Source organism: Electrona antarctica, assembly GCF_951216825.1.
Source record: "Electrona antarctica genome assembly, chromosome: 7".
In the NCBI taxonomy this organism is placed as follows: Eukaryota; Metazoa; Chordata; class Actinopteri; order Myctophiformes; family Myctophidae; genus Electrona; species Electrona antarctica.
Window position 1 is genome coordinate 30,663,581 of NC_136812.1, and position 15,774 is coordinate 30,679,354.

The window sequence follows — 15,774 nt, forward strand, 5'->3', positions numbered from 1 at the left end:
AGAGAGACATACACACATTGCTGCGTATAGGAGTGGCTAGCACCACTCACAATTAAAGAATGACATATCACATGCATTGTATACTTAGGTTTGTTTTACTCTGTAACCAATTTAAAGTGTTTATATATACTGGGATCATAAAATATAAATATCTTTATAAGAATCATGCCATTTTGTCTCCAATAAGGAATGCAAATGGTATCAATATAAGGTCTAAGTCACACAAACCACTCAAATGTTTCAAGCCAACAAAGTTAAAACATTACAATATTGCAAGAACAATAACAGATCTAATCATTTGGTTGCCATGTTACCTCTCCTAAAAGGTCTGGACTTATTCTAGTCTTGCGTAGCCAGACAACTGTTTCACAATCTCCAAATGACCAGAAGCATTTGAAAATTCTAGGAGGCAACAGTCTGGCCACACAAGACTAGACTTAATTGGACATGTGCATACTAAAATATAAAAAGCAAAATCTTTATCACGATTTCCTTATGTGGTTCCAATTTATACAAAGTCCCAATCATATCCCCAGATGTAAACCAGATACATACGGATACAGCAGAAAGAGGAGCAGCAGAGAAAAAGAGGCACTTAACTTCACATAAAAGTCTAGCTACCCAGATCTCTGTCATTACAACAACCACAAACAGTGGTGGTGAGTGGTCAGCCTGTGAAAGCACTGGTCATGAAATGAGAGCTGCATCTGAGAAATTCACTAAATAAAAGGTGACATATTCTTCCCTTGATCACACACATACTAATTTAAAGTCTTAAAAAAAATAACTGAGGTGAATCACGTTTAGATGTTTACTTGAGAATGGTATGGAATGCTTCTACAACAGGAAAAATCATAGATGGTCAAGGAGAAACCTCCTCCTTTCACCTTACACATTAGAACATGGTGTCTCAGAACAATTTTGGAAAGTGGCATTATTACTTTGTATGTCATTGCTGTGTGAACAAAAACAGAAGTCTTCTTCATCAGGCTTTGCTAGGGGCTGTCTTTCCTTGCATGGACGAGGTAGCCCTTGGCCTTGATGATGCCCCTGCTCTTGACTATGATGGAGTAGCGAAGGACCCATTCCAGCCTCCAGTTAGCGACATTCAGGTCCTGGGTGCTCTCCTGCAGAGCCTCCTGGAATGTGGCTGCAGACATTAGCTCTGAGAGCAGAAAGAGAGGTCAAGGATGTTTGGTTCACACAAACAAGAAGCGTTCCACAAAACTGAACAGGTATGCAAACAGATTGCATTGCACACAACTCATACCAGCTTTACCGGAATTGCAGTCACACTCATATAATATTTGTGCAATCTCCCTACCTCACTATGTAACTGTTTTTAACTTACTAGTCTTATTTTGTTGTTTGTGTGTTATATCTGTATGTGTCTTAATGTTAATTTGTGTGTGCAAACATAGGGTAAACCTCAATGCTCTTTGAGAATAAATAAATAAATAAAGGTTTCGATTTGACTCAAAGTCATAATCATGTTTAATTTTAGTATTTTGTCTTGCTTAACTAAGAACATGAATTTGTTTTCCTGAATAGCAGAATTTTTTTTTTACCTTTTGGGTCATTGTGTGTCAGCAACTGGATGTCAAACTCCTTTGCAAACGCAGTGAGGTCAGGAGGCATCACACAGCATGATGCAAGGTTCACCTGGTTACTGCTGGGTTTCACCTGGACCACAGAGAAAGCCCTTCAATACAGGAGTGTGCGTGTGTGTCATAGTATAAACGCTTTAGCAGTAAATTTGTGAACACATACAGCAGTGAGTCAACATTTTACATTATTTGCAACTGAATAATGTTCCCACTGTCTTACCGTATTGTGCCGAATATAAGATACGTTTTTTTCTAGACACGTTTTTTTTAAATTAAAAAACGAGGTAGTCCTATAATCGCAGGCTAGACTTTTTGACATGTCATTATACATCCGGCCACTAGATAGCACTAGTACCACTTAAACCGCATTATGAATCAAGGATAGAATCAAGTTAACCAAACAACAGTTTTGATGCCTTCTGTATTCAACTCGAACCAACACATCAGCGCAGTAACTTCATAACCATAGATATATATATATATATATATATATCTATGTTCATAACAGCGTCTGGCTGTCCCACGCTATTATATGTCCCCCTAACAACATTGGCAGAGGTAGGTATCAGAGGATATAGATATGTTATTTTCTGTCGAACAACGGATTACACATGGTGGACCCTATTATAAACAAGTGTAATGCTTTATGGTGTCGTCCACTCACAGTTAACAGTTTTTGTATTGAGTTGTACTTGAAATGTACTGTAATTCTGCAAACTTAATAAATAAATCAAACACATTAAGCATAGGCTGAACCTGGGCGGGCCGATGGCATTGGTGAAGGAAAACAACATTGCCTTTCATCAGTGCAATTGCAGACGATGGATGATGTCACCCATAGCCACAATTCTACTGTGGTACAACTCCCAAATTTGTCCCGTCTAACTAATGACTGCTTACTAATTATCCCTCCAAAATCTAGTTGCTTAATCCACAAGCACAAATCATTAACACTTCTACGAAACTGCAAGATGATGCACACCGAGGTGCCATGTGAACTTCCATTCCCCAGCCGTAACACCTACGTATGCACTCTGCGAGTCTAGAACCACACATCCGATACGCCTGACGTAAAATACACATGGTCAGACATTGAATTCCTTCCTCCACCACCACCCATACTCACTTCAGCCCAATTGTAGAGCTGTTCCAGCAAATCTTTGTCCAGGTCAGAGGTGCCAATGGCAGCAATTTTCTGGCACCTGACCAGAGCCTCCAGCTTCTCCCAGGCTGGCTGCAGGTGCGCCAAGGTTTGGCTGTCTCCCTCCGGGAGCCCAGGCGGTGCTATGATCACAGAATCGAGCTGACACACCGCCAAGGTCTGGCAGGCTGCCAAAGAGAGAAACAGAGGATGAAGCGCTCCCAAGTGAAAGTTCATTTTCTTAGGGGTCTGATAGCAGGGTTTACACATTTGGAATTTAAAGAAATTCCAGACTCTAATTTCGGGTCTGTGGGTTGACCCCGGGCAAGCTGCGGCCAAAACATCCAGGTGTCAGAGATAAAAAGTGGACGGTTCAGTCAGTGTCTGTGATGTCACCTTAGGTGCCTGGGGTGTCTGTATGTCTGTATTCCCCCCCCCCCGGCTGCCACGTGTAAAGGCCCACTGTTGCCAGAATGTACTGGCCGCCCTGGAAGTGTGGACACCCCAGCACGAGCTGGAATCACGGACCGCATGGACAGAACAGCAGTAATAGTCTGGAAACATAAATATTTTTCCATAACCGAAAAGAAATTTCACACTTTTCCATACTTTTGTAGGAACCCTGTGTTAGACAAGTTGTACTGTGCATGGGGGCACCTGGTAGCACAGACCATGTTCCTTGTCAGTGTGAGCCTGTGAGGACCCGCCTGTCTCTCCCATGCGAATGCCCATGGTGTCCTGTCTCTCTACAGTCTACACTGACCTATCTGAAGTAAAGATCTAAAAAAAAGGTTTCTTTGTGCATAGCCATACACCAGACCGGGAACATATCACCACCAAAGTCTCTTCTCAGGGGCACGGTGTCCATTGGAACCCTAATAGCGTACGGTTACAATTGAGAGCATGCCCCCAAGAAGGGGTGTGGCTTTGGCAGTGACACATTTGCTGGTCTGGTGCATTCAGTTGTGTGTGATACAGACATTAAAATACCATTTGTTTTAAGCAGCTGTGATTGTAGACAGACTTACCCATCTCCACTGCATCTCTGATAGATGATTCATCAGCTTCACACAGGAACAGCTTCACTGCAAAACAATAACAAATACCGTATTGTGCTGAATATAAGACGACTCTGATTATAAGACGACCCCCATTTTTCAAGACTCATTTGTGTAAAAAGAACATTGAAGACCAAATAGTCTAGTCCCGATTAATACGACCCCGTTTTTTAGGATATTTCCATTGGAAAAAAACATTTTATATCTTATATTCAGAACAATAGGGTATTATTGAATATATTATTTTCATGTACTGTAGCAGCTGACGACATTCTGTACAGCACCATGTGAATATGCAAACATTCAATATTTGCGTTGCAGAACAAGAATTTCAACACTGACCGGAAACTTTTAGCTCCTCCCTCTCCTCAGGAGTGATGGCATCTGTTGCCTGAGGGATGGAGCAGTCCAGGGTAACTGGGAGCTCCTACATGACAAAACAAAGCACACTATTCAAAGATGATTATTACAACAGAACAGAACATCACTGTTACTCTGGGCCACATTATGACTATGAATTCACAGAATTAGATTCTTCTTCATACAAGCAGCTAGCTACATCATTGTAGTTTTAAGAAAGGTGGAAAGAGAGAGAAAGAAATTGTACAGAACTTTTCCAATTACTTTACTGTGTTTTTGTCCTTTGTTTTATATATAATGAATGTTTGACTGAACTAGCCGTTCTTAACCTTGCCTTTACAGCTCATCTCCATCTTGATCTCATTCGACGGTCATACTCTGCTGTGTATTGTTACCTCATGTGGCCATGAAGGTACCTTTATTGTGTTCTTTTATTTTTCACTGTGCTCTTTGAGCATGTGGCTAGTTACATACATGCGAGTCTACCAAAGTATTAGGTGTGAAGGCGACCTAAGCTGCAATGAGGCACACGCACATCTGCTGTCATATATACACAAACATTCCTGATATAATCCAATATGCTTAATTAGTTAGCAATATTTATTTGATTTCAGAACACAAAAACATAACCAAATTATGTCAAGACTGTGGTGTATTCGTTTGTCTTGTATTTTTTATTTTTGTCTGTGTAATGTAATGTCCGTATTGTGGTTTGATTGATTGATTGAAGTATTTATTAACAGTTTGCAGAATTACAGTACATTTCAAGCACAACTCAATACAAAAACTGTGTGGCCGACACCATAAAGCATTACACTTGTTTACAATAGGGTTTTTCAATTCATCAGAACATTTAGAGACATACAAATATACACTTCTATATAACCAAAAACACAAAATCATCATAACAGGAGGTAAAAAGGGGGAAAAAACATATACAGTGAGAGGAAAAAGGGGTGGGGGGATTCAGATTTTACGGGGCCAGTTTCGAATTGCAGTCGTCCGTAGGTGCCCTTTGAGAGCGGTTTTGAAGGAGTCAAGGGATTCGCATGTCTTAATGACTGTTGGTAGGGCGTTCCACATTTTTTTGTTTTTCATGTTGTTTTTCTATGTTGTGTTTAAAAAAGAAAAAAAATGTGTGGTTCTATATGCATTGTATTGTGATCGAACAGATGTGAAATTTCAGAGCCTCAGTGAAATTACATTTAGTAACAAATTTTGGCTGTGTTTAACATTGCCCAATCTAATCTCACACTCACCTCAACCTATCCCCATCACACCCCACTGCACCCCCCACCCCTGTATCAACCTGAACCTAGTGGGCATGGAGATGAAGAACTGTATCAAGTATCAACCTGAACCTAGTGGGCATGGAGATGAAGAACTGTATCAACCTGAACCTAGTGGGCATGGAGATGAAGAACTGTATCAACCTGAACCTAGTGGGCATGGAGATGAAGAACTGTATCAACCTGAACCTAGTGGGCAAGGAGATGAAGAACTGTCTGTATCAACCTGAACCTAGTGGGCATGGAGATGAAGAACTGTATCAACCTGAACCTAGTGGGCAAGGAGATGAAGAACTGTCTGTATCAACCTGAACCTAGTGGGCATGGAGATGAAGAACTGTCTGTATCAACCTGAACCTAGTGGGCATGGAGATGAAGAACTGTATCAACCTGAACCTAGTGGGCAAGGAGATGAAGAACTGTCTGTATCAACCTGAACCTAGTGGGCATGGAGATGAAGAACTGTCTGTATCAACCTGAACCTAGTGGGCATGGAGATGAAGAACTGTATCAACCTGAACCTAGTGGGCATGGAGATGAAGAACTGTCTGTATCAACCTGAACCTAGTGGGCATGGAGATGAAGAACTGTCTGTATCAACCTGAACCTAGTGGGTATGGAGATGAAGAACTGTATCAACCTGAACCTAGTGGGCATGGAGATGAAGAACTGTCTGTATCAACCTGAACCTAGTGGACATGGAGATGAAGAACTGTATCAACCTGAACCTAGTGGGCATGGAGATGAAGAACTGTCTGTATCAACCTGAACCTAGTGGGCATGGAGATGAAGAACTGTCTGTATCAACCTGAACCTAGTGGGCATGGAGATGAAGAACTGCATCAACCTGAACCTAGTGGGCATGGAGATGAAGAACTGTATCAACCTGAACCTAGTGGGCATGGAGATGAAGAACTGTATCAACCTGAACCTAGTGGGTATGAAGATGAAGAACTGTCTGTATCAACCTGAACCTAGTGGGCATGGAGATGAAGAACTGTCTGTATCAACCTGAACCTAGTGGGCATGGAGATGAAGAACTGTATCAACCTGAACCTAGTGGGCATGGAGATGAAGAACTGTCTGTATCAACCTGAACCTAGTGGGCATGGAGATGAAGAACTGTCTGTATCAACCTGAACCTAGTGGGTATGGAGATGAAGAACTGTATCAACCTGAACCTAGTGGGCATGGAGATGAAGAACTGTCTGTATCAACCTGAACCTAGTGGACATGGAGATGAAGAACTGTATCAACCTGAACCTAGTGGGCATGGAGATGAAGAACTGTCTGTATCAACCTGAACCTAGTGGGCATGGAGATGAAGAACTGTCTGTATCAACCTGAACCTAGTGGGCATGGAGATGAAGAACTGCATCAACCTGAACCTAGTGGGCATGGAGATGAAGAACTGTATCAACCTGAACCTAGTGGGCATGGAGATGAAGAACTGTATCAACCTGAACCTAGTGGGTATGAAGATGAAGAACTGTCTGTATCAACCTGAACCTAGTGGGCATGGAGATGAAGAACTGTATCAACCTGAACCTAGTGGACATGGAGATGAAGAACTGTATCAACCTGAACATGGAGATGAAGAACATTGTTAGATAGTTCAGATGAAACTACCAAAACAGCTACATCCTGCGTAATAGTAGGGATGTAATCAGTTGGTTCCGTTTGCCCATAAAATGCAGACGCCGCTGAATCTGATAGTTTAAAGCAATTGACTTTAACATGAAACAGCTGACTACAGCAAGCTACTGGAATACATTACATTTGATCACTCAGACCTATCTATGTACTTCGTTGTACAACGAATATAGTGAAAATGAGCTGATCTACAACCTCACAACGAGTCGTGATGCAACGTGTTGTGAGCTTGTACATCTGCTATGTTCACAGTGTTTCTTATTTATTTTTTACATGACAATGGCATGCTTGAAATAGGCATGCCAGGTTCAAAGTGGTTAAGTGCCTACTGAATGAACAACAAAACCCAGACCAAAGTTTCTGTCCCCCCGCCCTCCCTGCCTGCAGATCCACATTTGGAATGGCGCTTTTGGCAGCTAACTCTGCATGAACAATCACCATGACAGCTCCCTTTCAGCAGATCCAGGGCCATCCTTTGATGTCAACCAACAGAGTGTTATTTTGTTTTTCCAGGCCGTGGAGTCCTGTTGTCTGCTGACGTAGTATTGAGTCTCATTGTGTAGCTCATTCGCATACTACTACTGGCTTTCAACCTTGTTATTATACTGTAGGTGATTTAAATTAAAAAAAGATTGCAAAAGTAGTAGATCTACGAGCTCTCAGTTATGCATTGTGAGGTTATACATGCATCGGCTATTATCGCTGTAGGGTGAGCTTCTTTGGAAAAAAAGACATGGCTGGCTATGTTTACTGTTTACTAGAGAGTACCACAATGAACATCTAAATCAAATTGTTTACGTCTCCTCAGTCCTCACCTCTACAGGTAGTTGTGTTGTGGAAGACCATTCACTCAGTGTGGCCCGAATGCAGTCCTGAAGCTGAAAAGTGAATGTGAATTGAAACATGAATGGCAAATCATCATCTTAGGTCTGTATGACCATTGTAATAAATCAAACAAATATCTAATGGGCTCATAAAGCAAGGTATTTATCTAATCATAAGTTGGTACCAAGTGACGATGTTAACAGCCAAACCAGATTGTGTAACCAAGACACTTGAAAGACCAAAGACCTGCTTTGTGAATGGACTATATAATTGTGTTCCCAGACTCTACTTATGACTTCAGCAAATCAATGATTATTTTATTTTCTTTGGGTTGTAGCTGAGCACAATCCTCATTTTCAGCAATGCCCTGCACATAGACACAGACAGACAGACAGGGGGGGGGGGGGGGGGGGGTTCAAGACAGTTTTAGTGCCTTCCCTTGCTCAAAGGCTTCGGCACCTGTCAATTTGTCAAAGCATATAGGCTATTGGTAGAATATTCTGGGGCCAGATCATATATAATAAATGTATGGCATAGCCTAGGGCAATTCCAGTACGACCAATTCAACTAGAACTAATAGCCTACTATTTCAAATGACTCCTTCGGGTCTGATCTCTCTGGCCTGTCGTATAACGATGTTATTATACTCAACTAAAGTAATGTCCAGTATCGGTAATCAGAAACGTTTAGCTCACCACTCATCAAATGATGAGTGCTAGCGTAAACCCTGCTAACATCAAGCTATGCTAAATGCCCACACATTGTCAGGTCATACTGAAGCATGTCATAATGTTGTCATTCATTGACCACCTTACCTCTTCACTTGGCGAAGATGGGCATTTCTTTTTTAGGCGACTTCTATTGACCAGATTCCCCGTGTGGAGCCTCAGGGTCTTGGCGTGGTTTAGCAACATCTTTGCGTTCACATTAACGGCAGTGTTTTGAGACTCCATGTGGGTTTTGGTAGAAACTTCCTCACTAGTTCTTCGATCAACGTCACGACGAGACGCCACTCGGTTATCCGGTTCCCTCTTCCCTGGCTCGTGACAATAGTCGTAAACTAGAGAGGCCCGAGTCACACACACCAGTGACACCACCTTTAAAAACAAGTAGTCACTGTCACAATGACTTGCATTCAATGTTTGTGTTGTCTTGAATTGAAAGACCGGGTCCGGTTATGGAAGCCGCTCAACTACGCCCACACGGACGTTGGAATGAGTAATGGTCAAAACATGCGCTGGAGTTGTGAATGGCGTTGGCTGGAATGGCTTTAGCTTTGGCTTGATCAGGCTGTGTGGGCGTCTGGGCGAGCAGGAGTGGATCATTGAACCGGAATGGATTTCGTTTATTTAAGGGAAAGTGACGAAAGTCCTAGTTTCCACCACTAGATGGGGGTGTAGGATATTGCTTTTTTGGGGGAATATCATATCATATCATATCATATCATATCATATCATATCATATCATATCATATCATATCATATCATATCATATCATATCATATCATATCATATCATCATTTTCTGAAATAATGTTTAGACCAGGCTTAATATCCAGTATTCGGCATGGCGAGGAATTGGAGCATATACAGTAATTAAGGGGTGTGAATGGCATTTTCTCTTTTACAGGAGAGCTTTTCAGTGATTGTAATTATTTATGAAAAATCACACTTGTGTGAAGTGAGGGGCGTTCTTACCATCATACATCATAGGCCCTACGTCACATTCCGTGCTAAGCCAATCAAATCATTTCCATGGTACGTAAACACACAAAGCTGGGCATAGATGGGGCTATAGCGCCCCTCAAAAACAAGATTACAAACATTTAAAACATTCCTTGCTAAATAATTAGTCAGCTCCATATTATGGGCACACAAGGGCATGCCCATATGGGGCTTTGGGCATAATACTGATGACATCGGCGATCTCCATATATGACATATACTGATCAGGAATCTCCATTATGTGAGCATAAAAGAGACAGGAACTGACACATAGAGATCTCCATAAAAGGGACAGAGGTATAGACACTAGACTAGACAGAAACAGACATCTCCATGAGCACAAAAGGGACACAGACGGATGGATGGGTACAACGGGTACAGGCTGACAAAGCACCCGACACTATATGAGTCAAACATACTGGCATCAAGTGGTGGAAAAAATACTCAAATGTTTTACTTGAGTTAAGTAAAAGTATCAATACTGCAATGTATGTAACTACTCACAAGTTCAAAATATGTAAAAAATATTTTGAAAATAGCAGATCTACAAGCTCACAATGCGTTGATCTGCTATTTTCAAATGGCTTAAATATATAGGGCTGATATATATATATCCAGTAAAGGAAAAGTACCTCAGAATTGTACTTAAGTACATTACTTAAGAAAATGTACTTTCCACCACTGCATACTGGTCGGATTGGTGGTGTGACATAGGTAAACACAGGGCAGAAGTCAAAATATAGCTAATCGGTTAGAAGCCAAATTGATTATTAGCTAATAAAATGGTTGAAAAAATGCTGATCCAAAAAAAGTAGGCTAGTGTGCAGTGCAAGTTGTGCAACGGTGCACAAGTGCTTAAAAGACAAATTTAATTAAACAGCTGCCACATGTGCAGGCACACATGGTTGTAAATCAGGAGGTCGTACAATCACATCTCCCCCCCTGAATTAAATTCCTTCGATCATGAGTATGACCCAACTCCCCATATGTAGGCCACACTCTTTTCTGTCTGCCAAGATCTTCTACCATTTTGTTCTTGTCTCTGAGTCTCGTCATATTATTGTCTGTCCACCAGGCCGAAGGCATGGGGAGAGAGTATGTTTTGCACTCCGTCCGTCCGTCCGTGTGTCCGTGTGTCTGTCTGTCCGTCCGTGTGTCCGTCCGTCTGTGAACAGCTAATCTCTGGCACTGTTGGCTTGATCGCAGCCATACTCTGCACACACACTCCCTGGATGCCAGAGCTGAACCTCTGCTCCAAAGTTTTCACATTGGCCTGTTATAGCGCCACCAGGAGGCCGCTTTGTGCAAAACAAATGTTTTGACAGTACACCTACAGATTTTGTACAAACATTACGCAAATTGGTACATAGTCTCTCAAGAGCCATTCAACGAAACTGGTCTTTCAGATTTTTCAGACTCCATCCTGATTGGCTACGATTGGCTTCCAAAGTTCGCAGGAGTGCTCCGTTTCAAACAAAATGCTGCAAATCATGAACACATCGTGTGATTTCCGTGAAATTTTGCACGCACATTCCCACTAGGCCGAGGAAGAAATGCCACTTGAATATTTTCAACTCAGCCTCATGGTGGTGCTATAACTGGCCGATTTGTGTTTTTACCTATAACTGCACCGATCTGTGTAAAACCATGTATGCACACTCCCTAGAGGTCAAGGAAAAACCATTGCCTGGAATTTTTCACATCTGCTCTTTATAGCGCCACCAGGAGGCTGACATATGTAAAACACCTTTTCTAATATTACTCCTTCAGATTTTATCCAAATTTCACGCAAATCGGTACACATGCTCTCCATAGTCATGTGATCATGTGATTTGTTTGATTTCTCATAATTATCCATCCTGATTGGCTACGATTGGCTTTTAAAGTTTTCAGGAGTAGCCCGTTTTGTACAAATCGCCACAACTCCTCAACGCAGCATCCGATTGCGGTGAAACTACTAGGCTGAGGAAGAAATGCCACTTGACCGTTTTCAAATCAGCCTCATGGTGGCGCTACAACAGGCCAAGTCGCGTCACACACACACACACACACACACACACACACACACACACACACACACACACACACACACACACACACACACACACACACACACACACACACACACACACACTCTCCTATCCTCCTGGTGGAGACCTGTGCCCAGAAGGGCACTTTTTCTAGTTATATCTGTGTCTGATGTCTGATTTGTTTGGCTACGATATGCTTTCAGAGTTTGTGAGAGAGGCCTGTTTTGTATAACCACAAACATGAAAGCTATGCCCAATCCGTCTCAAAATGTAATTACACATTGAGGGCCTCTAAACATCGCAGAGCCAATTTGACTTAAACACCCACAAAAATGCTAATGTCACCACAATGCCTCCCACCAAATTAGGCACAAATGGTCTCCTGCGTCATGTGACAATGACCATCAAACAGGGTTTTGACATGTTTGTGGGCAGGACCAATTCCTTACAAACAACAACAGCATATGTCATGACTCATGACTCATGCACAAAACATCTAGTTATCCTCAAATAGGAATCACATGTTGACAGACCTCTATACAGAACACCTCCAAAAAGCACTTTCACTTCTGTCCACACAGTTGTACCATCAGTCACACAAACTCTATTTCCCACCCACGGCTTCCTCGTGACCTGATGGCTGCAGCCCAGGACTGAGGGGGGCACCCGGGCCTCGTGGAGGTATACACTTTGAGAAGCAGACATTTCTATAGTTCATATTCATAATGACTGATTGATTGATTGAAATTTTTATTTCACAGTATGTAGAATGGGTACATTTCAAACGAAAGCACAAGTCTATACAAAAACTGCTACTTTGTGGATGAAACCATGAAACTCAGAAGACTTGTTTACATCAGGGTCCACCATTTTCAATTCATCATAACAATTAAAGACGTACAAAATATACACGACACTGTTCATGTATGCAGAAATAATTATATTCAGAGAAATTAGATTAAAGTGATCAGAAATGCATATTTTGTCAAGCAGCAGCGACATCAGTATTGTCATTTTGGATTGTCACTTCCAGGGTAATGCTGCCTCCTGTGGCATGGTACACATATACTGTAGACAGGATGCCTAACATGAGTGCACCTCCCACATATACAAAATAAATACAGAAAACAAAAATGGAAATAATTAGACACTGACAGCAACATTGAAACAATCAGAAGAAGACATTAGGGGAATACAAACATCTGAAATGACTTCACACCACTCAACAACTGCTCATTTGCAACAATCAATCAAGTTCTCAGGTGCAGTAAAAAGAATGCCCAATATTTCCAGAGAATTTTACCAGGCTACCATACAGTTTGAACCTCAGTCTTTCCACATGTAAAATGCTGACCAGCTCTCTCATCCGCGAGTCAAATTGAGGGACAGAATCTGAGCCTACCGCATTGAGGAACAGATAGTCCAGTGAATGGTGAACAAGTCATGGTGTGTCAAGTTTTGTCTGTCTTTGTTCAACTAGGAAGTTGCATGTTTTTCACAATCAGACAGCAGCAGACATCCTGTCCTTGTACTGTCATTTTGTTTCTTCAATAACCTTGATACACTCTGTGTTCATCAGCATCAGTGTGTAGCTATTACAAGATGACATGGAATTTTGTCCCCACAAATAAGTGTTGAAATTGGCAGTTTAATCAGGAAAAATTCATGTGAAATCATGAACAAACTAATATGGATATACATAAATGAAAATGTTCAATCACAATGCAATATCATTATCATAATGCTTATAACCTACGGGCTACGTGACATATTGCACCACCATGGACTAATAAGCCATGTTATAGACTAGGAGACATGTCCATTTTAAGTCTGCAAATCCAAACCAAGCTTATGAGCGGACTTAGGACGTAGGACTTAAATGATGACACTCGTAAATGCCAATGAGACTCTCATTCACAATTGAAACACTTTCACAATCACTACTGAAACACTCAAATTCTCATATTTTATGCAAAAATAGGTGGAAAGGTGGAAATATGTATGTATCTTTGTCTTGAGCATCAAGTTTAATCGACAATAATACAAATGACTTTTTAGTGTGTAGGTATCCCTTCAAAGCTTAAATGAGAGAGCAGGAGATCCCATGCAGGGGAAATGTAAAGCCGGAGCTTAAAGGGGAACCCAAAGTGGGGGTTGGGGTAATAAATGTTGGAATGGTGAGCAGTAACAAAACCGGTGGCAGCGCTGAGCACAGAAGTTCATCCTTAGCATTAAGATGCCTATACTAGCCCACTTCCAATGTGGAAGAAGTGGCTCACCTTATGCTATTGTTGTCCCTTGTCTTCATCAATAACTGACTGTGGAATCAATAGACTATATGTCAGCATCAATTAATTCATTAAAAAACTTGAACCCTTATGTGTCGTGAAACGCAAAAATAACATATCTGATAACATACAGTATGTGAGTTTTTAGATCAGTGAGATTTGTTGTAGAGGGAAACTAGGAGAAGACCAAATAGCCCTGGGAGACTTCACTCAGTTACTATTTACATATATGGGGTTAAAGTGGTTAACAGGGTTAGCAGACTCCTCTCCGATGCGTTTGCTGAATTTAGACACTAGAATATGTTTTTTCAATTGTAAGTCACCATTTCTAAAGTAACAATAATCAGAATGTGGATTTGTGTTGTTGAGTATGAGAGACAAATCAGTGAGACGATCATTCTCCACTTTGTGGGCTCAACGGGGTCAACGGAAGACAAAAAGCCTTCTCCCGGTAGGCACGGTGCAGGTATAGGCATTGCATACAGTATACATCTTAATCCTTAGGCAAATGATATATCAAACATGTGAAGGAAGCAGTACAATTTTCATTGTGGCTATAGGGAAGAATGTACATTGTACAGGATGTCTCTCTTGTGTGTTTTGTTCACACAAATGTTCTGACTAACAGATGTATTTTATCGTCTATATCAGGCTTTTGTGAGCCCCCCAGACAGTTTTTAAGTTGCTCGATTCAGTATTTATATATTTGATATTCATTTTATCCTATACAAACCCACTGTACCTTCAAACTCCATTTGAACCATAATAGATTCATTGAAAACACCCATTCTAGGTTCTGGTGACTGGTATTGTCCTTCTAATATGTGAGGGGGCCGTGTTTCATTTATTTTATCTTAATTTATTATGTATTTGTATTGGTCATGTGTAGTACCATTGTAATAAGCATCCGTATGCACCCATGAGCGCAGCGTGTAACCTCTCCAGTATACCTGACTGAACTAACCTTGCACTTGCGCTATACGTAGCATTTACCTAACCAAAAACAAGACAGAAAACTAGGGTGCCACTGCCACTACCTCATTCCCAGAATTAAGATAAGAAACAGAACACAGAAAAAACAAACTGAAGTGGAGAAACAACAAACACAGGGAAAAAATGAGTCTCAAGCCTGACATCTCTACCTCCCTATACTCCCCCCATCTCTTTGACTGAAAGGTGTGATAACATTATTTGTTTATTTCAAGTCCATTGATGGATGCTCTCTCCCCATATATCTTAAATGTTATCAAAGAACTCTAGTCCTTGTCAGACTTATCGGTGACATATTAATGCTTAAGAGGGTCCCTCATTCTCAGACAGAGAATGCCTTTATTGATTTCGCGTAGCCAGACAACTATTCCACAATCTCCAAATGGCATTTGGAAATTGTGAGAGGCAACAGTATGGCAATGCAAGACTATTATTGATAGGACAGTAGACTCACAGGAAATAGGGAGAGAGATGCGGGGAGTGACATGCAACGGTCACTCATGGGATTGGGACTTGAACCCAATCGATAATTGAGTGTTGCTGCAACAGCACAGCATCCTGTTTTTTACAATTAAAACTAAACAAATAATTTGGTATTATTTTGTATCAATGGTAAGAATTTGAGTGGTTTAGTATCTCTATTGGTTAAGGAAAAAAATATATTGTACACTTTAAGAAAACATTAGAAATAGGTTAAATCACCACAGTTACAATGTAGCCTACTGAATCGAAAAGTCTGGAATTGGGAGTTGACTAGAGAGGGAAGGGGGCTGAGGATAGGGGCTGTGTGTGTGTGTGTGTGTGTGTGTG

General features: G+C 41.2%; 1 protein-coding gene across 1 annotated transcript; it reads right to left on the reverse strand.

The window, feature by feature from the left end:
• Positions 1-797: 797 nt before the first annotated feature.
• gclm (glutamate-cysteine ligase, modifier subunit) lies at positions 798-9,204 on the reverse strand. Its single transcript, XM_079505740.1, has 7 exons — positions 8,749-9,204; positions 7,924-7,986; positions 4,149-4,233; positions 3,777-3,833; positions 2,734-2,936; positions 1,569-1,683; positions 798-1,165 (listed from the first exon to the last, which is right to left on the reverse strand). The coding sequence occupies exons 1-7, from the start codon at positions 8,884-8,886 to the stop codon at positions 996-998; spliced, it is 831 nt and encodes a 276-aa protein (XP_079361866.1). The 5' UTR covers positions 8,887-9,204; the 3' UTR covers positions 798-995.
• Positions 9,205-15,774: the final 6,570 nt, after the last annotated feature.